This window comes from Syngnathoides biaculeatus, chromosome 7, assembly GCF_019802595.1.
Source record: "Syngnathoides biaculeatus isolate LvHL_M chromosome 7, ASM1980259v1, whole genome shotgun sequence".
NCBI lineage: Eukaryota > Metazoa > Chordata > Actinopteri > Syngnathiformes > Syngnathidae > Syngnathoides > Syngnathoides biaculeatus.
In genome coordinates this window covers 3,619,632-3,642,982 of record NC_084646.1, presented here as the reverse complement: position 1 = coordinate 3,642,982, position 23,351 = coordinate 3,619,632, and the positions used below count along the sequence as shown (strand labels likewise).

The following is a 23,351-nucleotide window of genomic DNA, read 5'->3' as shown; positions in this document are numbered from 1 at the left end:
GCAGTGGTGGTGTGATGTTCATGAGTTCTACAACAAGGCATTCAAAGCACTCAATTTTTTCATTTTTTTCAAATTGTTCAAAAATTTAAAAGAAATAAATGCTATCTTCACTTAAGTAAAAAAAAAAACAAAAAACCTGAATATTTTATACTTAATGTAACAGAAATTTTCATCACATTTTAAGTATATTTAGATATACTTTGAATATTTAATATAAATTCTATACATCATCATCATTTATATCATACACTCCGATCTTAAAATTATTTAAATCCAAACAGTAGTCTTTTACATACATTTTAATAAAGCCAATTTATGACATACCCATGAATGACAGTAGACATGTTTACAGTACAGCAGAGATTATTTTCAAGCAATTTACTGGATCATGTGAGTTTTGATTCATAAATAAAAATACCTTATAAAATGTCATTTCAAGATCTCTGGCACTGTCAAAAAATATGAGGTTCTATCAATATTTAATCTCATGACAAGTCACAAATGAGGGTCATTTTAACAAATCATTAAAATGTTATATATATTTTTGAAAAACAGCTTTCGATGGTAGAACTGTATCTGAATTATTGCATTTTTTTTCAATGTGGAATGAAAATGGTAAAATATCTAGAAACTGAACAAAATCTGAATTTTATAAGCCACTTCTCTTTCACAATATACAAATGATTAGGAAAAAAATAAAGACATACATTTTTTGACTTTGCAGTCGAATCGAAAGCTTGATAATACGAGCAGATGCGAGGAAGAGACGATCAGCTGCGGTGAGGCACTTCACATTTAAACAGGGCCGAGGGAACCACCACGCGATGTAAAGCTACGGGTCACGAGTCAACGCTTAGGCACACAACGACCTTTGACATTGACTCCCGAAAGGATAACAGTGAAGGCTTGTCATCATAACTCCATCCGGATCATTTGATTATGGATAGCTGAGTTTTTCTTTGAGCATAACATCCTATGACAACTTAGCACAAATGTCTAGCGTTGGAGGTATGTTTCGTGTATTGTCATGTGCGCACTTAAAAATGCACTGGAACAGGCCCACTTTCATACACTACTCACAAAAAAAATAATATTACCATAATTTCCGACCATTTTTCCCACACGCTTTCAACCCTGCGGCTTACGCAGTGATGCGGCTAATTTGTGCATTTTTTTTTCTCACGGCCAAAAGGGGGCACTCGAGCGGAAAAGGTAAGAGTGATGCCGGCGGAATATATGTGCAGAGGAAGTGACTTTTACCAGTATGTTTTTTTTTAACAGGCCCTGTTAGCGCTGCGCTAGCCTGTTGCTGCTGTGTTACTGTCGCGTCGCAATGCTTTTTCACAGTATGTTTTTTTTAACTGGCCTTGTTCGCGCCACGCTAGCACGTTGCTGCTGTGTTTCAGCGATATAGGTATGTTGTTTCTTTTTTTTTTTTTTACTGGCCGTGTTATTGCTGTCCTACTGTGTTGCTACTAAGCTAAGGAATTAAAACTTTGAAAACTCTTTGTGTACCCTCTTTCTTTGTAAACATCTCGTGTTTCAGCGCGGGTTTCAATGTGGGCACTTGCGGCTTTTACACAGGTGCGGCTTATGTATGCACCAAATGGTATTTCCTTTACAAATGTACTCGGTGAGGCTTATAATCAGGTGCGCTCTGTAGGCCGGAAATTACGGTAGTAACATTGGAGTTTTGGCGTGAAATTTCAGGATGAATCCACGTTGTAATGCAGCCCTTAAAATTGAACATAATTGGACCTTCGCTAAACTTGTAAAAGCAGAGTCCGACTGTTCAATGTTTCAGTACTTTTTGCAATAACAAGTACTTTAATGGCATAATTCATAAAGCTGTGAGAAGGCCTGCATTTTAATTTCATCCTGAAACTTCACCGAAAAACCAGATATCCCAAACTTTTTGAGTAGTACAGTACGTCGATTTTTCTTCTCCCAGAATGATTTGGTTCAAAAGCGCTTTCGCTCTCATATTTGCGCTAAACTTCACATTTACACCTGCTGCTCATCAAATTTTAAATCAATAAGTTTTGGAAATTAGGATTTCAACATTGGCTCTTTCAGCATATGAGATATTTATACACATTAAACCAAGGCAGCAAAAAAGTAATTTTTGATTAAAAAAGACTTTTTCAATTTCACCCATCCACTTTCTTTGCTGTTTATTCTCACAAGTGGCGCGGGGAGTGCTGGAGCCTATCCCAGCTGTCAACGGGCAGGAGGCGGGGTGTGCCCTGAACTGGTTCCCAGCCAATCAGAGGGCACATGGAGACAAACAGCAATCGCACTCACAATCGCACCTAGGGGCAATTTTGAGTGTCCAATTAATGTTGCATGTTTTTTGGCGGGGGAACATGCAAACTCCACACAGGCGGGACCGGGATTGAACCCGGGACCTCAGAACTCTGAGGCCAATGCTTTACCAGCTGAGCCAGCGTGCTGCCCTTTTTTTAATTTGATTAATAGAATTATGGTATATGGAAATAACCCAATACTTGAATTTTACAAAAATACTACGTATTTTTATATTATTATTATTACCACCCATGTTTCATATTGCATCATTGGACCGAAAAAGTAAATCCTAGTCTTGACGATACCTTTCACTGACCATGGCAATAAAATCCATTGCGATTGAGAAGAAAACTTTTTCAGAGTACGCGACAGTAAATGTGCAAAGGGGGACGTTCAAGTTGATTGGCGGCTTCCGCGTTTGCAAACCGTTGACTTTGCACGGGGTCGCGAACGGCTCCTTGTCCCGCTAGAGTTCCGGCTTCCTGGCGCCGAACAGGTAGCCCGTGGCCTTGATGATGCCGCGGCTCTTGACGATGACCGAGTAGCGCAGGAGCCACTCTAGCCTCCAGTCAGCCGCGCTCACGTGCTGCGTTCCCTCCTGCATTGCCTCCTGGAACGTGGACGCTGATATCAACTCTGGATGGAAACGAGATAACCCCAATTTGATCAGTTTCACTCCGCAGTCTGCTGTCACACACACACACACACATAGAATAATAGCTAATAACTATGAATATAGCACTGATTTTGCGTTCAACTTTACAGGTGCAACTTTCACACTGACAGTGCACTGTATATACTTTTAGTGACATATTTTTTTCTGATGTAAAATACAGTGATGCCTCGGTTCTCGACCACAATCTGTTCCAGAAAACGGTTCGAGAAGTGATTTGTTCGAAAACCGAATCGATGTTTCCCATTACAATGAATGGAAAAAGAAATAATGTGTTCCAGGCCTAAAAAAAATTGGCCTTTTAAAGCATTTTTTTTTTTAGCTTTTCCTGATAATAAAACTACACAGTAGAAATACATGTATAGTTTAAATACTTTATATAATAAAATTATTTAAGAAATATATTTTTTGCTTAGAATAGAGGCCCTGTAGCTCAGTGGTTAGAGCACTGGTTTGATAAACCAGGGGTTGTGGGTTCGTATCCCACTGGGGCCTCCACTCCCTGAGAAGGGTTGCGTCAGGAAGGGCATCCGGCGTAAAAATTGTGCCAAACATATGTGCGTTCATCTGAGATGACACGCTGTGGCGACCCCGAAAGGGACAAGCCGAAAGAAACTTACTATTTTTTGCTTAGAATGTATGCTTTAGTAGTAGAGTACGCTAGGCTGGGAGTGCATTGCCGTATCCGTAGCAACTCGGCCCCCAGCCTTGTAAACTTTTTTTTATTAACAAAAGTGCAGAATAACTTTAAACACGCAACTTCCCTTCTTTGGAGCCACAATTGGGGGATTAATATGGTAGTCCTCGATAAGAAGAAAAATAACAGGCACTACCAGGACAGGTCTATGCACAGAGGCTGCGTTATACAGAATAGCAAAAGTGCACTAGTTGCACCGCACGAGTTATGTTATTTACGGGGTTTTTTTTTTCGTGGGCCGTTCGAATTGACAATAACAAAATGTGTCGTAGGTGGGGAGCATTATGCTATTTCCGGGTTTTTTCGGCAACGCAGGAATTCATAACAAAAGCGCGTCGTGGGTCAGCTGGTCTGGCCGCGCGCAATATGTTATTTACGGGTTTTGTCGGGGGCGTTCGTGTACCAATTTTCTTTTGAAAACAGAAGCAAAAAAAAAAAAAAAATCTCAAAATTTTCTTTCGAAAACAGGGACGTTCAAGAACCGAGGCTTTACTGTATGTGCTTTGGGCGGATCAGCGGAGGTTGGAAAACAGTGAACTGGTGAATGTATTTCAAAATAAGGGATACAGAACACTAAAAAAGTATTCACAACTCATTTTCCACATTTTGTAATGTTGTGGCTGTATTAAAAAAAATGGAATACAATAATAACACCCGCCTCTCAAAATCCTCCAACCATGAACGTCAAAACTGAGCACAGGTGGATCCTGTTTATATTAATCACGCTTGAGATGTTTTTACAACTTAATTGTAGGCCATTTGCGGTAAATTCCCTCGGCTTGAATATCATTTGGAAAGGCACTTACCCGCATAGGTAAGATTCCACAGTTGCCAGTGCATGTCGGCGCACATCCCAAAGATTTAAAGCGAGTCAAAGCAATTACCTGTAGACTTTCGAAACAGGATTCGCTCAAAGAAAAGCTTCCAGAAAAAAAATAAAATAAAATAAAAAGCTGTGTGAATAATTTTGAGGGAGGGGAAAAAAAATGTAATCAATTTTGGCTTTGAGGCTGTAACATAACACGGGAAAACGGAAGCACTGTGAATACTTTATATTGTTAGATGATGTGTAGCGGGAAAATACTTCAACGGTGTTGATATCAATTCCAATCGCCATGGCAACTTCATGCCACTTTTGAATTGTATAAAAATAGAGCGACAATTTGAGCCCTGTTTTGACTGAACAGACACTTCTTTGTTAGGATTCATTTGAGGAGTATATTGAATATAAAGAGGCTCGCCAGCTCTGTCCTCCAAATACTCCAAATAAAAAAAAAATGCTCAAACATCTGACAGGAAAAGTCCATTTATAGAACAAGAAACAAAAATGAAAAGACTGAAAAAGAAGATGTTCACCCGTAGGATCGTTGTGTGTGAGCAGCTGGATGTCAAATTCTTTGGCGAAGGCGGTCAGCTCGGGGGGCATCACGCAGCAGGAAGCCAGGTTCACTTGGTTGCTGCTGGGCTTCACCTGGATCAGAACCATGCACACTCAGTACGTGTTAAACGTAAAACTCGTGACCGCGGCCCGGTACGCGACACATTTGCAACCGACCTGAGCCCAGTTGTAGAGCTGCTCCAGCAGGTCTTTGTCCAAGTCCGAGGTGCCGATGGCGGCGATCCTCTGGCTGCGGACGAGCGCCTCCAGCTCCTCCCACGCCGGCTGAAGCGGAGCCAGCGTTTGGTCGTCGCTGTCCAGGAGCCGGCGCGGCGCTATGATAACCGAGTCCAGCTGGGACACAGCCAGCGTTTGACAGGCTGGAGAGAGACACAGACCGTTAGGGGAATACTGGATAACACTTTTGTTTGAAAGATGCATTTATTTTGATCAATAAAACTCCTACTTACCCATCTCCACTGCATCTCTGATGGACGACTGACCCGACTCAAAGAGGAACAACTTGGCTGTCAAAACAAACCCATTGTTTCATATTGTAACATTTCTTTGACAGTTACAAATGCTTCACGTTCACATGTGGAAGCCATTAGGTAAGCCGATCGGGGTGTGTGTTGGCTTCGAGAAGTCAAAAAACAACTTTTTAAGACCTAAAAGAATGTGTAATGTTCCCAAATACTGTTTTGAAAATATTATTCTGTATAGAAAAAAAGTAATTTTCCACTCTAAACGAGTCAATCCTATCTTGATTTATAAATAGGGCTGCAACCAATGCTTATTTTAATCATGCATTGATCCGTTGATTTTTTCTAAATTAATGAATGAATCGGATGAAAAACAAATTTTCATGCTTTTTTTTTTAAAAAAGTAGGAGATTTTTTTTTTAATTACCAATGTGGAAAATACACAAAAATAAATTGATTATGATTCGGTTGTTGGTTTTGCCCATGACCAGAGAAACTCAGCAAAACTATTGATTATCCATCCATCCATTTTCTTCACCGCTTATCCTTACAAGGGTCACGGGGAGTGCTGGAGCCAATCCCAGCTGTCAACGGGCAGGAGGCGGGGTACACCCGGAACTGGTTGCCAGCCAATCGGAGGGGACATGGAGACAAACAGCAATCGCACTCACAATCACACCAAGGGACAATTCAGAATGTCCAATTAATGTTGCATGTTGTTGGGATGTTTGGAGGAACCCGAAGTGCCCGTAGAAAACCCACGCAGGCACGGGGAGAACATGCAAACTCCACACAGCCCGGGTCCGGGATTGAACCCAGGACCTCAGAACTGTGGAGCCCAACGCTTTTCCAGCTAATCCACCGTTCCGCCCTCTTGATTATTGTTTTCCAAAATAAAAGCAGCTATTTGCAAATGTCTTATTTTGATGAAATACAAGAAAATCAGTCTACTTTCATGTCGGATTACAGAAATCTGAGTTGAGAGCCTGTAACTCTGAGGATTTGGACATTACCCGATTAAAAGATGAACTTTTTCACCCCGACTTACAAGTACCCCAAATTTTTGGGAGTTATGAGCAGTCTCTTGCTGACTTTTTTAAAATATGTCACGAGACAAAATTTGAGGTACACGGCTGCTCAAGGGAATAGCATCAATTTTTAGGATACTGCAGTTTTAAATTTCTGTACATCAAATTACAAGTTTGATTAACGACTAAAGTACACACCTGAAACTTTAAGTTCGTCTCTCTCCTCAGGTACGATGGCATCTGTGGCCTGCGGGATGTTACAGACTACTGTGTCTGGTACGTCCTATCAAAAAAAAAAAAAAAAAAAGAAAAGATGATAATACTGTATATTCACTTTATTTGCCAAACGCAACCTGTGGACATTTGACAACCTTGACTTCAACATTACTATGTCCTGCATTTCGTTCTATACACATGTGACTCTTGCAACTTCCTTTCACATTGCAATTGGACTCCACTGGATGTTGTTCTGAAAGCAGATTAGCAGAGCTCAGCACAGCCAAAATTGCACGTCACCTCCCCTCCATGTGAAATATCACTCACCACGCTCCTTTCTCTTTATCTTGGCTTCCACTTTAACATGGTGGCAATGACATGATCACCATTTCATGTCACCCTCCTCAGCCGCGCCACTCATCCCAACCGACAAATGAGACTTTTGGAACTGCTATCCAGTACTGAATGAACATTTCCCATGACGGCTCCTTTTCAAGACACCTAAAGGCATCATTTGGAGTCTATCACCACAGCGGTTATGCCAGAACTCTGCCACCTGACCGTGTGGGGACACGCCCCATAAGATAATTACAGTACAACCAGCTAGTCGGTCTGGTCTTCAGTTCAAACAGTAGTACACTTCGCTTCCTCACCCTTGGTAAATACTTAAAGGTCAAGTGTCATCCCAATAAACATTCTAAAATAAATATTGTAATGAAAAATACATACAACGTGACTCACTTCAATGTCCGTACGAAAAATTAAATATGAGCGGAGAGCGCGTCGTCCATACGCAAAGTTTTGGAAGTGTCATTCGACATGCAAGTGGTCGCCATATTGGCTGCATTTTCTCTCCGTGATGTCACACTGGGACAGTCGCCACTGAAAACACGCTTTGCCACCTACTATGGGAGACGAACACGCCCCTTCTGACACGGAAGCTCTTTTCGAAGAAGAGAACATCTCACAACTGAGTGAAATGACCGGGGAAATATTACCCTGTCACTTCTAGCCATATTTGGATGATATGCGGATTCCGGCCAAACTGCATCTGGGCAAACCACCTCGGTAAAAAACAACGCTGCCCGCAGGCAACAACGACGGCCTGGCCAAACCACCCGTCCGATCCACCTTCGCGGCAGAGATGAGCCACCGCGGCCCGGTGCCTTGACGAGCCACCCTGGCCCGGCTCGGTGCCATGATGAGCCACCCCAGCTCAGCGCCGGAATGAGCCACCCCGGCCAAAGCCGTGCTCAGCGCCAACGTGTACATCTACACATTTAGCACCCCTGACTTAGGTGCACGGATCTTTTGTTACATTCTGAGAGGATTACGCCCCCCCCAAACTATGTTTTTTTTTTTTTTTTTTTTAGTACCTGTATACACATGTAGCTGTCATTTGGAACCCACGAAGCTCTCGTCCTTTGCACCCATGCAATCCATTTGTCACGACGAATCGGGTCTTTTTGAAAAATATGAAGAATTAATCCATCCTCCCGAGTGTTTGAACAATATCCAGCAATACAATGAGCAGGCATTTTGACTAACACCTTCCAGCTACCTTCCAGCAGGTAAAACTAGTGGAAACATACGAGACCGCTTGAGTGGGTGTCTGCTACTAACGTCACTTCCTGCTTCTTGTCGAAAACAAATCCCTCAAAAGGATTTTCATGGCGGGAGTTAAAAAAGCCATATACGTCAAAATCATGTTTTGTGGTTAAAAAACGGATGAGTTCATACCGGCTGCTGTTTTTTTCATTAATAACATACTAAAAATCATGCATTTTATGACCGTGGATCTTTAAAGTTAATGCTGATATATATATATATTTTTTTTTAAATCCTCATTGTGCATTTCTTAATTGTTCATATAGAATTTTCCATACATTTAGTATGGCTCTTGGAGGAGCGAAACAGCCTCTGAAAGGAAATGCGTTCCCCACCCCTGATGCAATGGGTCAAAACGGTCACCTCACCTCATTTGGGCCGTCTGTTGTGGAGAACCAGCTGCTCATTGTAGCTTGAATGCATTCCTGAAGCTGAAAAAGACAAACTTGCATTGGTTTGAAGTCGCCAAACGTTCCTTACAGATGATTCTCAAGACTCCAAGAATGTTCCCTGACAACTGATGAGGCGATTCTTCCAAAAAGCATACAGAGCGGGGTGTAGCAACAATGTTGTGACATCCACCATTCCAAAGCACGTGAAGTCACGTTAAAGTGCTTCTTAGCGGCTTCTGGGTGTTGAGGCCAGCTGCACCGAGAATCCAACACGGAAAAATAATGTGATAAATAAACACACACTGTAAATGCTGTTGAACACGTTTCATAATTGTGGAAGGGTTTCAAATGACAAGCCTGTGGCCAGAGTGAGGATCTCACATTAATGCTTGGGTTTCAAACAAAGGACAGTGTTTCAAGGAGGGTTAAAAGATGTGGTTCATATTTTAAATAAAGGTGGTATAATCATATTGGTGATGACATAACCTATGAAATGATATCCTGACAGACAGAGCTCTTGTGTGTGCTACGCAGGTTCTCCGCTTATACAAACAGAGCAGTTAGTGTTAATGCAGATGACGAAATAACTTCCAGGAATAAAGGAATGTTATTAAAGTTATGTAACTTAGCGCAATATGTTATTTTATTCACAATGCCATTTACAACATAGTAGAGGGCACCAGGGTTACCAACCTATACAGCAAATCTGGGGTAGCCCTTCGCCATTCATCAGTACCAGAGAAGTGGCTATCAATTTTTAAAAAATGCCTGTATTATCTCACAACAGTTAATAAACAAATCGTAAAAGGGGGGGGGGGGGCGTTTACCAGCCATGTTATGACACTTTCCTCATTGAGGAAATGTTGACACAAGTCACCGTCAGCCACGTTTCCCCTCTCAGGTTGTTTTCACACACCTGCTCCGCTAGCTAGACGGACCCTTAGCCTCGCTCGCTCGACGCCATAAAAGCGAAGTTTACCTCCTCGCCGGGCGAGCACGGGCATTTCTTCTTCAGCCGGGTTCTGTTGACTAAATTTCCCGTGTGCAGCCTCAGAGACTTGGCACGGCTCAGCAGCGTCCTCTTCGCCTCCGCGTTCGTGCCGTCGGGGTCCATTTGTCCCGTCTTTTGTTTTGTGGTGGGAGAAAATAATAGTCGCTCGAATTAAAAATAAATAAATAAATACATAAATAGAAGAAGAAGAAGAAGAAGCGACGATGTGACAAGAAGCAGGCGCTTGTTGTTGTTGTTAACTATTTATATGTGACTGCGCCCTCTTCGAAGGGACCAATAATACGGCTGCGTAAGATTTACTATGGGGAAAAAAAGCATAAAGTCAGGATGACTTGCTTCTTCCGTTTACGGTGACACAGTAATGGAGGAGGGAGGGAAAAGCCGGCCGTTGGGACACGCCCACCAGTAGTATCGACGGGAAAAAAAACAGTTTGCTTTTCATTTTATAGTTCCCCGACGCACAGCTCTTGATTAATCTTAAAATTATCACCTTTTCAAATAATTAAAAAAAAACTTTTGGATTCCTGTATTTTTTTCTTGGTTGGACACAACGGAAGCGGAAATAGATGAATCAAAATAGAGTGCGCATTATGAAATGATGAAAGTAGATTTTTTTTGGGGGGGGAATAATCGGTTCTGATATACGAAACTTCGAGTTTACGAACCAAACGCATCCCACAATGCTTTCATTTGTTTCTCCCTTCTTTTCTTTGAAAAAAATGTTTCACTTTCCATTACATTATCTTTTGTTTCGTATTTTTTTGTATTCAGTCAATTCATCAATCAATGAATCCATCAATCTTTTGAGATTGATTAATCGCTCAAAATAGGTACTGTAATTATGACTTCTCTCAAAATATGTACTGTAATTTTGACTTCACTTCTGTGTAACCACAAAAAGAGGTTCTGACCTCCGTCCATAGTCGTGTTATGACGCCGCTTGTATGAGCAGAACACTGTCAAAACTGAAGACCGCTCATACTTCAAATTTATAAAAGTATATATTGTGTAAGCTTATATATTTTTGATTAGAATACGAAGTTGTATTCCAGTTAGTTAAATACGGTACAAATGCATGTGTGAACCAAATATAAAAACAACATGTTTGACCAAAATGAACTACAGTTCATTGAAAACACATATGTAATGAAAATAATGTAACATTACAGAATAAAAACTTAATATAAATCCCTAAAAATGGCAAATATTCCTCCATAAAATTCTGTAAAACAACATACTGTTAAAATAAAATATCACTGACCGTGTTCAGCAAAACTTAATATAAAAGTAGTACACGACTTGACCAGCAGATGTCCCCAGTGCTTCTATGCAGCAATTGTCTTAACTTTAAACCTTTTAAATTAAGCATTCCTGTTGAAGTATATAATAATGCATGAGTATATCGTGAAGATATAAATGAATAAATATAAAGCATATATACCATTTAATGAGTTGTGCTTTGACAAATTATCAGAAACATTATCATCTCACTTTTCGGGCCAATTATTATAAAATAAAATAAAATTGTCTACACCAAACAACATATATTCAGGAGATACACACAAATGTACAGAGTCACTGAGCAATTTAAAGATATCAATATTGCGTTTATGCTGATAAAAAGAGCCTGCAAGTCCTTAAGAGCGGGTAGAGGTGAACCGACATCCTTTTTTTTTTTCTTGAGTTCCACCTGTCTGTTGTAGTCCAATTGTGCCTTTCTTCGCAGCAACATCAAACCTTCATCGTGCGTGATTATTATGATTTCATAATGATAATTGCATAATTCAGATTTGTAATTCAGGATTGAGAGCATTCGTTCACACACTTGTTAGTACTACTATTTGGTGGGCTCCCGGGAGAAGCAGTAGCGCTTCCTTTTGGCACACTTTTATGCTGTTATACTGCGTTTTTGTAAAGTATTTATGATAGTTTTTATAGTCATGTTGTGGTGGTGGCACTAAGACACAGGCCTCAAACTCAAGGCCCTGATTTTACAGTGGCTGAGAAGTACAAAACAATATCAACCAAGCCATCCATTTTCTTAGCCGCTTATCCTCACGAGGGTCGCGGGGAGTGCTGGAGCCTATCCCAGCTGTCAACGGGCAGGAGGCAGGGGACACCCTAAATTGGTTGTCAACCAATCGCAGGGCACGTTGAGACAAACAGCCACACTCACAATCACACCTACGGGCAATTTAGAGTGTCCAATTAATGTTACATCTTTTTGGGATGTGGGAGGGAACGGAGGAAACCCACGTAGGCCTGGGGAGAACATGCTAACTCCACACAGGCGGGCCTGGGATTTGAACCCGAGTCCTCAATACTGTGAGGCCAACACTATCCAGCTGCGCCATCGTGCCGCTGCAAAGCTGTAAAATATATTCAAACATATTGTGAAGCACTTCACAATTATAACGGCCCTGTGAGGGAAACTAACTAAAATGCGGACCACGACAAAAATGAGTTTGATGCCCTTGTACTAAGTGGTGGATTAGGTGGGTAATATATGTATGTGTGAGTGTGTATGAGAGAGAGAGAGAGAGAGAGAGAGAGAGAGAGAGAGAGAGATTCAAATGGTTAAAACAGTTTAATTTACATCTCCAAATGCATCCGCGATCCTTGCGAACATCTGGATTCAATCAATTCATTGCAGGGGATGAAGTAACTATAAATTTAGGATTCTTCCCTTTTTCCACATCCAGTGTTCCATTTCAGAGTGGACTCAGTCCCAACTTGCAACACTTGAAACTTTTCCAGAAGCCAATGACGGCGGCGATTCTCTGATGCCGTTTGCTTACCTACGGCAAACTTGCACTGTAAAGCCATTAACATTGCGCAACGTGTTCAACTACGCACTTGCAAGAAGCGCACGGTGGTGCATGTTCAAAGGGGGACTGTGTTTGCGCGTGTCCATTCGACTGAGGGGAGGGGGCTCGTTCATACGTGCGCAATAACAGTACAAAACCGCAACACCGAGTGCGGTTGTTTAAACTGAGAGTTGTGGGTCAGACCATTTTCTGCGAGTCGATCAGAAGGTACGTTCGTTTGCATGCTTCCACTTCATCTCTCACTTTAATGCACCATATTTGTTCACAATTCATCACAAATGCATGGATTTACACGGAATAACATGGAAAGAATTCTTTGAAAAAATTAATAAAAATCATGATGGTTGTTCGTGCTGAGGAAAAAAAAAACCGATGTAGAAGCAGCATTTTTTTTTCTTTGTTCGTTTCTTTCTTTGTTGTCTGGTTTACTCGATAATCCAAGTTTGTCTTTTGTTTTTTGAACAGCCAACCAGAACGGCAACAGCAGCCATGAAACTCCACGGTTTTTTGTTCCTCGTGCTGCTCGTCTGCACCACGCTGTGTGTGGCGCAAGGTGAGTGGGCCCGCGGGCGACGCGCGAGCGGCCGTTTGCGCCACTGCCGCCCAAAGACAAAAAAAAAAAAAAAAAAATTATTGGCCGGCAAAATGCGGCGCGCGCTCAAATTATCGGCGCAAATAAGTGCCTTGTTCCGCGGCGTGACGTCACTAATCGAGTGAGAGTATCAGTTGATGTACATTTTTTCTCCCCCGTGCGAGTAGTTTTGTTTTACTTTAGATGGCTGTGGGGGAGCAAATGTGTGACCGCATCTGTTTTTCATAATCCACATTCTTCCCTTAATTTGCTTTTAGAACCGCTTTGGTCCCTGGTTTATTGTTTTCATTAATGTTTTGCAACCTTCAATTTGAGGAGACGTATCTTTGTTCGGAGCTCTTTTCCAAAACGCGACCAAAAGGCCAATAAATTGTTTGTAAAATTTGCTGTGAATAGGTACATATAAATATAATTGAATTATAGTGTTTTTGGAAAAGAGGTTCACATTTATGTTGTGTCTGTTTCAATGTCATCACTACATAAAGTAAAAACAGGGTTAAACAGTTACTACTGTGTAATAATCATTGTACTTCATGACAAAGTGCGACATTTGACTGGTACTGACCATATACACAAATCAACATGTTTTTTTTTTTTTTTATTTTAGCTGACATTTTTTTTTTTTTAATTTTTGGCGGCACGGTGTATCAGCTGGAAAGCGTTGGCCTCACAGTTCTGAGGTCCCGGGTTCAATCCCGGCCCCGCCTGTGAGGCGTTTGCATGTTTTCCCCGTGCCTGCGTGGGTTTTCTCCGGGCACTCTGGTTTCCTCCCACATCCCAAAATTATACGACATTAATTGGTCACTCTTAAATTGCCCCTAGGTGTGATTGTTTGTCTCTATGTGCCCTGCTATTGGCTGGCAACCAGTTCAGGGTGTACCCGCCTCCTGCCTGTTGACAGCTGGGATAGGCTCTAGCACTCTCCGCGACCCTCGTGAGGATAAGCGGGAAAGAAAATGGATGGATGGATGGATGGATGGATAGCTTAACTGTGAATATTGAGAAAGGTTCAAACCATTTTTGGGCAAACTTTCTTTCAGGGGCATATTTGATTTGCAAATTGGAGAGATGAGCCACATCATTTGTTTATGAAGTAATTTTTAGAGGCTAAAAATATGAGTACATTTTAATGTATTTTTATTTTTATCATCCATAATGAATTTAATTGTAACTCATTTAAACAGTACTTGATTAAAAAATACTGGATGTAAATGTGAAATCCTTCCATCCCTTTTCTGAGCCGCTTATCCTCACAAGGGTCACGGGAAAACGTGAAATAGGTTATTTTATAAATGTTTTCTCATTTTATAATTCACACTAAATCTATTGACAAGCAGTTTAATGAGATAGATAAATATGAAATAAGTAAAAATAATTAATATGTTTCTGATGAACCAATTTCGGTTATGGGAATGTCACGGCCGCCCACCGATTTTGCTCAACGTTACCAGGATCCTTTAACATTGTAAAAGATGGTAAAATCATCCCATATGACTCATTTCACAAGATTAAAACAATGAGAATAATGATTTCTTCAATCTTTTTTGTGGTGATATTTCTCCAAGCCGGGGCATACCAGTCCACCATATAGTGACGCAACTCACGTGTCATCTGCTGCATGCTGAGGCCCCCTTTTCTCTCAGATGAGACGGATTATCCTCTCCTTGTGACTAGCTGACCGTGCGACCCCCACCCCCATCCCCCCACCCACAGGCTCTTTCGGTGACTGCTGCCTGGGCTATGTGCGGAGGATGAGAGCGAGCGCAAAGAAGAACGTCGAGAGCTACAGGATGCAGGAAACAGATGGCGATTGCAACATCAGAGCCGTCGTGTGAGTCCCTAATCTCATTGTTTCCCACTTCAGCCGCACAATTGCAAGTCGAAATGATCTGGCACCCAGAAATGGAAAACTGAAAGTACCTACTTGGCGAGGAATGATTCAAACTTTGGACGCTGCTCGTGTCTGTGTGGGTCCAGGTTTGCGGTGAAGGTCCGGTCTGGACGTGAAAACACCCGCACGGTCTGCGCCAACCCAGACCACCTTTGGGTTCAGAGGCTGAAGGAGCTTGTGAGCTTGAGGATGAGGGCTCAGAATTAGGTAAAAGTCCAGCAAACTATAGCGGTACCTTAACTTCGACGTGTCACTTGTATCTGGAATCAGTTTTCTCCATTAAATGAATACAAATGCCTTTAATCTGTTCCAGCCCCCCAAAACACAGTCGCACTTTTTCTTGTACTGTGTTTTTTCACCCGGTCAAATAGCACGTTATAGAACTGTAATGTATAAAAATATACATTATTAAGTTTAGAATAAAATGCTTTCCTCACTTTTAACTCCAGTGAGTTTCAATTAAATTCTTCTTTTCCATGCTTTCTTTCAACGGACCTCGTCAACTTCTTCCTTTCAGCAGCCCCTTTCTTTCGACCCCCCCCCCCAAAAAAAACATGTGGTTGTAGTGGATATTTAAAATACATACGTTTTATGTTTTGTTTGACAGTAAATTTTAACTTGAGTGCCAATAAATGGGGTGAACGCTCTCTAACCCTTTTTTTTTTTTAAAGAATTGTTCACTATCTGGCGGCACGGTGGATTCAGCAGGGAAAGTGTCAGTCTCACAGTTCTGAGGACCCAGGTTCGATCCTGGCCTCGCCTGTGTGGAGTTTGCTCGTTCTCCCTGTGCCTGCGTGGGTTTTCTCTGGGTACTCCGGTTTCCTCCCACATCCCTAAAACACGCAACATTAATTGGACACTCTAAATTGCCTCAAGGTGTGACTCTTGTCTGTCTGCATGTTCCCTGCGATTAGCAGGCAACCAGTTCAGGGTGTACACTCTCCCTGCCCGTTGACAGCTGGGATAGCCTCCATCACTCCCCGTGATCCTTGTGAGGATAAGCGGCAAAGAAAATGGATGGATGGATGTCCGTTAGCTGGAAAATTGCTGCTTTTATTCAAGTTAAGTTGACTGCATTTCTCTAAAAACCCATAAGGCGGGTCCCACGTACCTCAAGGCACCATCCAGCCATCCATTGTCTGAGCCGCTTATCCTCACAAGGGTTGCAGGAGCGCTAGAGCCTATCCCAGCTGTCATCGGGCAGGAGGCAGGATACACCCTAAACTGGTTCCTAGCCAATCGCAGGGAACATAGATACAGGCAACAGATGCACAAACAGCTGCACTCACAATCTCACCTATGGGCAATTTAGAGTGTCGATCAATGCGTGTTTTTGGGATGTGGGAGGAAACCGAAGTGCCCGGAGAAAACCCAGGCAGGCTCGGGCAGGGACGGGCAGAACATGCAAACTCCACACAGGGAAGGCTGGGATTGAACCCAGGTCCTCAGAACGCTTTACCAGCTGCTCCACCGTGCCGCCCTAAAGCTACCACTGCATATGAAATAATAGATAATGGGAACTTTCTTTTTTTTTCTTTCCAGGAGAGCAACTGGGGATTTATGTGACTCAAGAGCCAACGCAGATTTTGGAAAAGCTCACGGATCACATGAGGCGCTTGTAAATTTGTCGTTTCCTGTCACTGACAAAGAATGTACATCACCTTTGCGAAATGCTTCCATTTTACGGCGCAGCGGCACACCACGACAAATTTCAATGACTTATCTTTTTATGTCGCTGTAATTTTTAATAGTCTGCAAGCAATGAGCCAACATTATTGGGCAGCTTTGATTCATAGACTGGATGCATTTTTAGTTGAAAATGACGTGAGAAATTGCCAAAGGATTGCAAGACTTGTAAAAAAAAAAAAAGCAATTTTCATGATTTCTCTCCAAAATGGTTTACTCGTTATATTTATATGCACGCCCAGTATTGTAAACATTATATTTTAAAATGATCTGCCTGATGCGAGTTGTTATTATTTACTTAAACGTTTCCCCATAAGATCATCATGAATCATAACATATTCATCATATAATAATGTAAAAAAAAGTATCTCTGAAACTTTAATATGACTCTGTTCGTGTAATAATGCGATGTCAAAACACTTTTCCCTTCAAAATATGACAATACAGTATGCAGTATTTAGAAATGTGATTTCTTTTTGTATTCATGAATATAGATGAATACGTTCATTAAAAAAATAAATAATCCTTTTCATTAAGTCTCTATGGTTAAGACTAAAAAATATCATTTTAGGGAAAAAAAAGAGAAATATGTAAATATCAGACAATCCAAATGAGTATTTTTGTGGAAAAATGTGATAGACTCTCATGAGAAGACATTTTTTTCTAAAAACAAAACAAAACAAATAACAGCTGTATTATCATAAGATCCCAACAGCATAAATATACTTTTAAAAAATGATCTGAAAAATATGACTATATCTGAATACGTGTCTGAGATTTTTTTCCAAAGATGTCATTTTTTTCTACATTAAAAATAATCTTTTTTTTGAGAACACTTACTTTATTCTCATAATATTACAACCTTTTTTCTAAAAAAAAAAAAAAAAAAAAAAAGAGGATCTTATTTTTGTAATGTTATTTTTTTTCCTTTGTGGCCCCAATACTCATTGTTAGATTATCTCCATTTTACCATATTTGGCCCGTATATGAATCATTATATGTACAGTTGGTGCGTGTATGCATTTAGTTTGTATGTGAGACGATCACTTTGTAGTTTTTACAAATCACCGGATTTTTTTATATTTGTAACAGCGCTCCACTTGTACTTGGTAATAAATGAGTGCAATAAAAGAACTCTTTTTTTTTACAAATGACCAGAAAGCAGCTGGTTCACATCATTTTGGGGCTCATTTGTGTTTGTTTTCCACTAAAATGAGGCCACGTTTGTCGACGCCGATTAAATTCGCCATCAAGCGGACGCGGCTCGACCCCCCGCCGAGAGGCCCGACGGGTCACGTTGACGGGTCACGTTTTGTCGTGATTGCTGGCAGGACTTGCGTAAACACTACATGTTTCCCGAAAAACACACCAGCCTTGAACGTTCATCCAACGACCTCCGTTTCTTTCCCCAAGCCGCTTTTCACTCCAAGCTCGCTCGCTCGAGGATTGACCCGAATGTCAAAGACGCAAGTAACAATTCAGAACTGCGTCGCTAATGTGATGTGACAATATGTCCTTACGCCAAACCCAAATTGCTGTAAGCTCGTTTTGCCTTTTCTGGCTGCAGTAGGATTGCGAAATAAAAACAAACAAAAAAAAAGCAAGTAGCATTCCAAAGAACTAGAAGAGCTCAGGGGAGCTTCGAGACTATTAACCCTTAATCTCCCCTCGGTGTACCAAGACAAAGATGAAGACAAAATAAAATGTTTTTAAAATGTCATGTGAGCCAATAGCTCTGCACACTGTCGCCCAAAGACGGCTTTACGAGCAGGAAGCTAAGCAGTCTGGCTTAATTGCTATCCATCCCATTGTCTTAGCCGCTTATCCTCACAAGTGTCATGAGCGGGGTTGGAGCACTGCCAGAAGGGGGTGTGGCCAGGTCACCACTCTGTGCGGTGCCACCCCTAGCACTCGTCACAGCAGGTGCACATTTGGCATGTTAATTAATCACGTATTTATGTTTGTCAGTGGCACTGTGTGCGGAGACCTCTTCTGCAATACAACCCACTGGACATTATGCCGTTGTCTCGGAGTCCTGCATTTGGGTCCCTCCCCGCACCGATGGCACGTGATGGAATGAACAGGCCAGTTCGTTCTGTCACGAACCAAAGGTGCACAGGCGGAGCCAAATGCAGGACTCCAAGACGAGGACATGATCTTCAGTGGGTTTGATTATAAACGAACGTTGTGCACGACAACACGGTCCAAGAAGGCAGGATCCAAAACACAAGAAATAATGTCTGATAACGATGAGTATCCTTTCCCGCAGTCCGCCACTGCGCCATTATAGTCCAGTCACGCACCAGTCATGCTCTTTAGTTGACTCATAGTTGTCGGACATTGTTTCTTGTGTTTTGGATCCTGCCTTCTTGGACTGTGTTGCCGTGCACAACTTTCGTGTATAATAAAACCCCCTGAACATCATGTCCTCGTCTCGGAGTCCTGCATTTGGGTCCACCTGTGCACCGTTGGTTCATGACAACAAGGGTCGCGGGAACCTGAACTGGTTGCCAGCCAATCGTGGGCCACATAGCGACAAACAGCCGCACTCACAATCACACCTAGGGGCAATTTAGAGTGTCCAATTAATGTTGCATGTTTTTCGGGGATTTGGGAGGAAACCGGAGTAACCCACGCAAGCACGGGGAGAGCATGCAATCTCCACACAGGCGGGTCTGGGATTGAACGCGGGACCTCAGAACTGTGAGGCTAACTATCTGTGAAAATAATTTGCCCTGCCTCCCATCTCGTACAGTGTGAAGAAAAATTCCATAAACTGTAGTCTGATGCTCGTTTATATTAGGGATAAACAAAAAATGGAAAATAACATGTTCAGTTAAGGGCTGAAGACACTTCACTCAAATGGAAGTGGATTCCACAATTTGGGGGCAATGGACTTGATCTTTAGTCTCGTGTGAAGGACATTGACAACGTGACTGACAAGACAACAAAATGATTGATTATCTTGATTTTGAACATGGAAGCAATAAAACAACAACATCAATAAAATGGAATTAACAGAAAGGTACATTAAAATGAAATGAAGTCAATGCAGGTACACGTTCACATGCTTGAAAGCGGGTAAAAGGAACTTACCTCAAGTCCCACTGGGATGAAACCAGATCTACCAAGTATGGAGGAGTCCTGAGCGCTGAGGTCTCTGTAAGTCAATTTCAGAATTTTACACTGAATCTTGAAATGGACCTGGAGACACCGAAATGTCGACACAACAAGATTTATGTGGCTGGATGGGATCATTACAAAAGCCCAGCGGCGGCATTGCGGGTTGGTTGGAGATTGTCTAAGGAAGTTCTGGTGAGACAGCTTAAGAGGTGGAACGTGACCCCCAGGTTTCTTGAGCATTTTGGAAAAATTACCCCAAACAGGTGCTAATTTCAGGAGCTAACCTGTCAAGGGTAACGGCTAATACTTTCGTTTTCACCGCGTTTAACTGAACCGAGTTGTAAATCACACACCCATTGATTGGTGTCAAGTAATTATGCATTGAACTTGTCTCATTTGTGCTATGGGGGTTAAAATAAAATTCAGGAGAGCATCCGCATATAAGCAGTACCTTCAGATTTGCTGACATCCCTTACAGGAAGAAAAAGGATGGGGCCCGAGATTGACCCTTGAGAAACGCCACAGGAAAGAGACACAGGGGCGAGCAATCTCAGAGAAAGACATATGATAGGAAGTATAAAAACACCCGAGTTACTGACCCTTTTACTCACATTGACTATTTTTGACGTCGAGATACCATCAGAATGACAGCAACAAGACTGAAATTGTTAAAAAAAACATCACATCTGTTCCACATGATGACGAGCGAGTTTGCAACATCCACCCTTCCATTTTTCTATCAAACCATTTATCCTCACTTGGGTCGCGTGTGACCTGAAGCGTAATCCCGGCTGACTTTGGGTGAGGGGTTAGAAACACCGCGGAACGGTTGTCAGCTTTCACGCTTAAGGACGATTTATTTGTCTTCAATAATTTAACGTGTTTTGTAAATGTGGGAGGAAGCCAGATTGCCTCGATAAAACCCACACGAGTGCAGGGAGAACAAGTCAACTCCACACAGATCCTGGATTGAAATCCTATGAGGTGGATGTTCCAACCCACAGGTGTCAAACTCAAGGCCCAGGGGCCAGATCCCCCCCCCCCCGCCAGAGGATATTATGTGGCCCTGCGAAGGAAAATGTAGAGTGTCAACTTGCATGATTCTTGTGAAAATATGTACCAAAATTTCAAATCGCCATTCATCATGAATGATAACGTTTAGGATTTTTGTGTCACCAAACGTGACCAATACTGCAAAAACCTATTACCAGTCATGAGCAAGGTAGCACCACGGCCAAGAAGGGCATCTCTGACACCGGTTGCCGGTCACAGCTGAGTCACTGTGATAAGACCATGTTGGAGTTTTGCGTTGCATTTACTGCATGTTGGATTCTCCGCTACTGTGCATAGGTTGCAAGTTTAGTGTTGAGCTTTTCTTGTCACAGCGAGTCTGTGCCCTTTTGTTTATCCACGTCTTGCCAAGTCTTAGTTCGTGTCATAGTCATCGGACTTCGTTTCAGGTTTCTGGATCCTGCCTTTATTTAGTGATTTTGTGCCTCGGCCTTGTCAGACTGCTACACCGTGTATGACCGTGGAAAAAAAAAAAACACTCCAAACACTATGCCATTGTCTGGAAGTCCTGCATTTGGACTAACCCTAACCCCGTACCGCCGGCACCTGACATTAACCCTCAATTTCTGATTCCAAAACTAGTTCACAAATTCCTTGTGTAAATACGATGAGGCCATTAAAAATTTTATGGCTTAACACTCGTAGCGGCCGTGACTACGGCATTGGATTTCTTTTTCGAGAAGCAGATGAACAAAAGCAAAATCGGACAAACAAGTTTGGGGAAATTTCGGCAGGATATGTAGCGGACTTGACGTGATCCTTATTGTACTCGCAAGGTCCATTAATTCAACAGAGGAAACAGGAAAGAAACGACTTGAGCAATCGCAGGCTGCTGTTCGGCACGATCAGGAAAGGAGAAATTGCTCCGGCCTTGACTCCGGGGGACCTTGCTCGCAGAACACAATAAAAACGTGATTGCGGTCCTCATCGGAGGACGCCGGGAGGACAATTTTTTTTCATGATTGAGCGGTGCCAGCAGCACGTAACTCCAAACGTTAGCATCTCAAATAATTTTTCCCCATTAAGATGAATGGAAACTAAGCGATCTGTTCCGGTCTCCCCCAGAAAGCAAACAAAAATGTTTGCAAAGCGTTTTAATAAGAAAAATAGCACATTATAAGTTGTGGTTTATAGAAATGCAAATAACTGCATTGCATCATGCAAACAGCCGCTCCTTATATTTGTGTTGCCATGTGAAACGCTGCTAAAAACCACAACCACAGATAAAGATTGCGAAATTAATATTTCTGCTTTATTTCTCAAGCCATAACAAAAGCAAAACTACAATTATGAATACAGTCTTGATTCATGTCATCACGATGTGAATAATACTGCAACTGGCTAAGTTGAGAAAGAGAAAGTTGGAGTGGCCTCAGACGACCCGCAGTTGTGGCTTAATAACTGAATGTTTCCGCAATAAGGCTCCTTTGATACCCGAAACCGCACGTTGGCCAGCAATTTCATAATCATACCTGATTATGTCACAGTCGTGTAAAATCTTGCAGCCATCGCATTCCATTCATCAACACTTAGCTGTCCGGAAAGATACTTGGCACACGTCACACATACAAAAGTTGCTTCAGTCGTGTTGCGGTTTGTCTCAATCTAAACATCCTCGCGTTGGCTTGGAAGTTTGGCTGGGTTGGGAGGCACGTGGTTACATCCAGAACTCTCGCTTCGTGTGATCCATAAACCAAAACGCCGCCTACGCAAACACTTCAGTTTCTCAGAAGTGAAATGATTTCTTGGTCGTCCAGAGATTTGTAAATAAAAATTGATGGGGGGGGGGGGGGGTTTGCTTTCAGTTTCCCACACATTAATATAAGTCAACAGTTAATCTTCAAGTCTTGTGGCTCTTTTTTTTTTTTTTTTTAAATGAAGGTCTCGGATCCATCTTGGATTCATGGATAGTTTCAAAATGGTGCATAATTACACGCAAAATGTCTTGTGGCCTAATGAAACCAAGGTTAAAAGTTTTGATAATATTCCAAAAGATGTTTGTCACTGATGGTGTCGCGGTACACACGCCTGTCTTTGGTGCGGGCAGCGTGGGATCGATTCCCGTACAGTGATGGTGTCGACGTCTGCCCTGTGACTGACTGGGGACCAGTTCAGGGTGTAGTCCGCCTTTCACCCAAAGCTAGCTGGGATAGCTGGAGCTTTCCCGCACCCCTTGTGAGGATAAGCAGCTTGGATCATGGATAATTCCTCCCACATGTTTGGGTCAGGCCAGCACGGTGGATCAGCTGGAAAGTGTTGGCCTCACAGTTCTGATCCTGGACCCGCAAGTGTGGAGTTTGCATGTTCTCCCTGTGCCTACGTGGGTTTTCTCCGGGCACTCAGGTTTCCTCCTACATCCCAAAAACA

At 42.1% G+C, this 23,351-nt stretch overlaps 2 protein-coding genes across 2 annotated transcripts; one reads left to right on the top strand and one right to left on the bottom strand.

Annotated features, from left to right (window-relative positions):
* Positions 1-1,422: 1,422 nt before the first annotated feature.
* Positions 1,423-12,539, bottom strand: gclm (glutamate-cysteine ligase, modifier subunit). Its single transcript, XM_061824884.1, has 7 exons — positions 9,761-12,539; positions 8,758-8,820; positions 6,764-6,848; positions 5,526-5,582; positions 5,233-5,435; positions 5,034-5,148; positions 1,423-2,943 (listed from the first exon to the last, which is right to left on the bottom strand). Exons 1-7 carry the CDS (start codon positions 9,893-9,895, stop codon positions 2,774-2,776), a joined length of 828 nt encoding a protein of 275 aa, XP_061680868.1. The 5' UTR covers positions 9,896-12,539; the 3' UTR covers positions 1,423-2,773.
* A 148-nt stretch (positions 12,540-12,687) lies between these two features.
* Positions 12,688-17,254, top strand: LOC133503350 (C-C motif chemokine 25-like). Its single transcript, XM_061824885.1, has 5 exons — positions 12,688-12,828; positions 13,087-13,174; positions 14,927-15,044; positions 15,191-15,311; positions 16,647-17,254. Exons 2-4 carry the CDS (start codon positions 13,111-13,113, stop codon positions 15,309-15,311), a joined length of 303 nt encoding a protein of 100 aa, XP_061680869.1. The 5' UTR covers positions 12,688-12,828; positions 13,087-13,110; the 3' UTR covers positions 16,647-17,254.
* Positions 17,255-23,351: the final 6,097 nt, after the last annotated feature.

What these genes read in the sequence shown, in the direction of transcription:
- gclm (XM_061824884.1), bottom strand. Translation starts at nt 9,895, where the DNA reads ATGGACCCCGACGGCACGAACGCGGAGGCGAAGAGGACGCTGCTGAGC. An exon ending in AGACGAACTTAAAGTTTCAG is followed by an intron (nt 5,583 to 6,763) that starts GTGTGTACTTTA and finishes TTGTTTTGACAG; the next exon opens with CCAAGTTGTTCCTCTTTGAG. An exon ending in AGCTCTACAACTGGGCTCAG is followed by an intron (nt 5,149 to 5,232) that starts GTCGGTTGCAAA and finishes GTTCTGATCCAG; the next exon opens with GTGAAGCCCAGCAGCAACCA.
- LOC133503350 (XM_061824885.1), top strand. Translation starts at nt 13,111, where the DNA reads ATGAAACTCCACGGTTTTTTGTTCCTCGTGCTGCTCGTCTGCACCACG. An exon ending in CACGCTGTGTGTGGCGCAAG is followed by an intron (nt 13,175 to 14,926) that starts GTGAGTGGGCCC and finishes CCCCACCCACAG; the next exon opens with GCTCTTTCGGTGACTGCTGC. An exon ending in TGCAACATCAGAGCCGTCGT is followed by an intron (nt 15,045 to 15,190) that starts GTGAGTCCCTAA and finishes GTGTGGGTCCAG; the next exon opens with GTTTGCGGTGAAGGTCCGGT.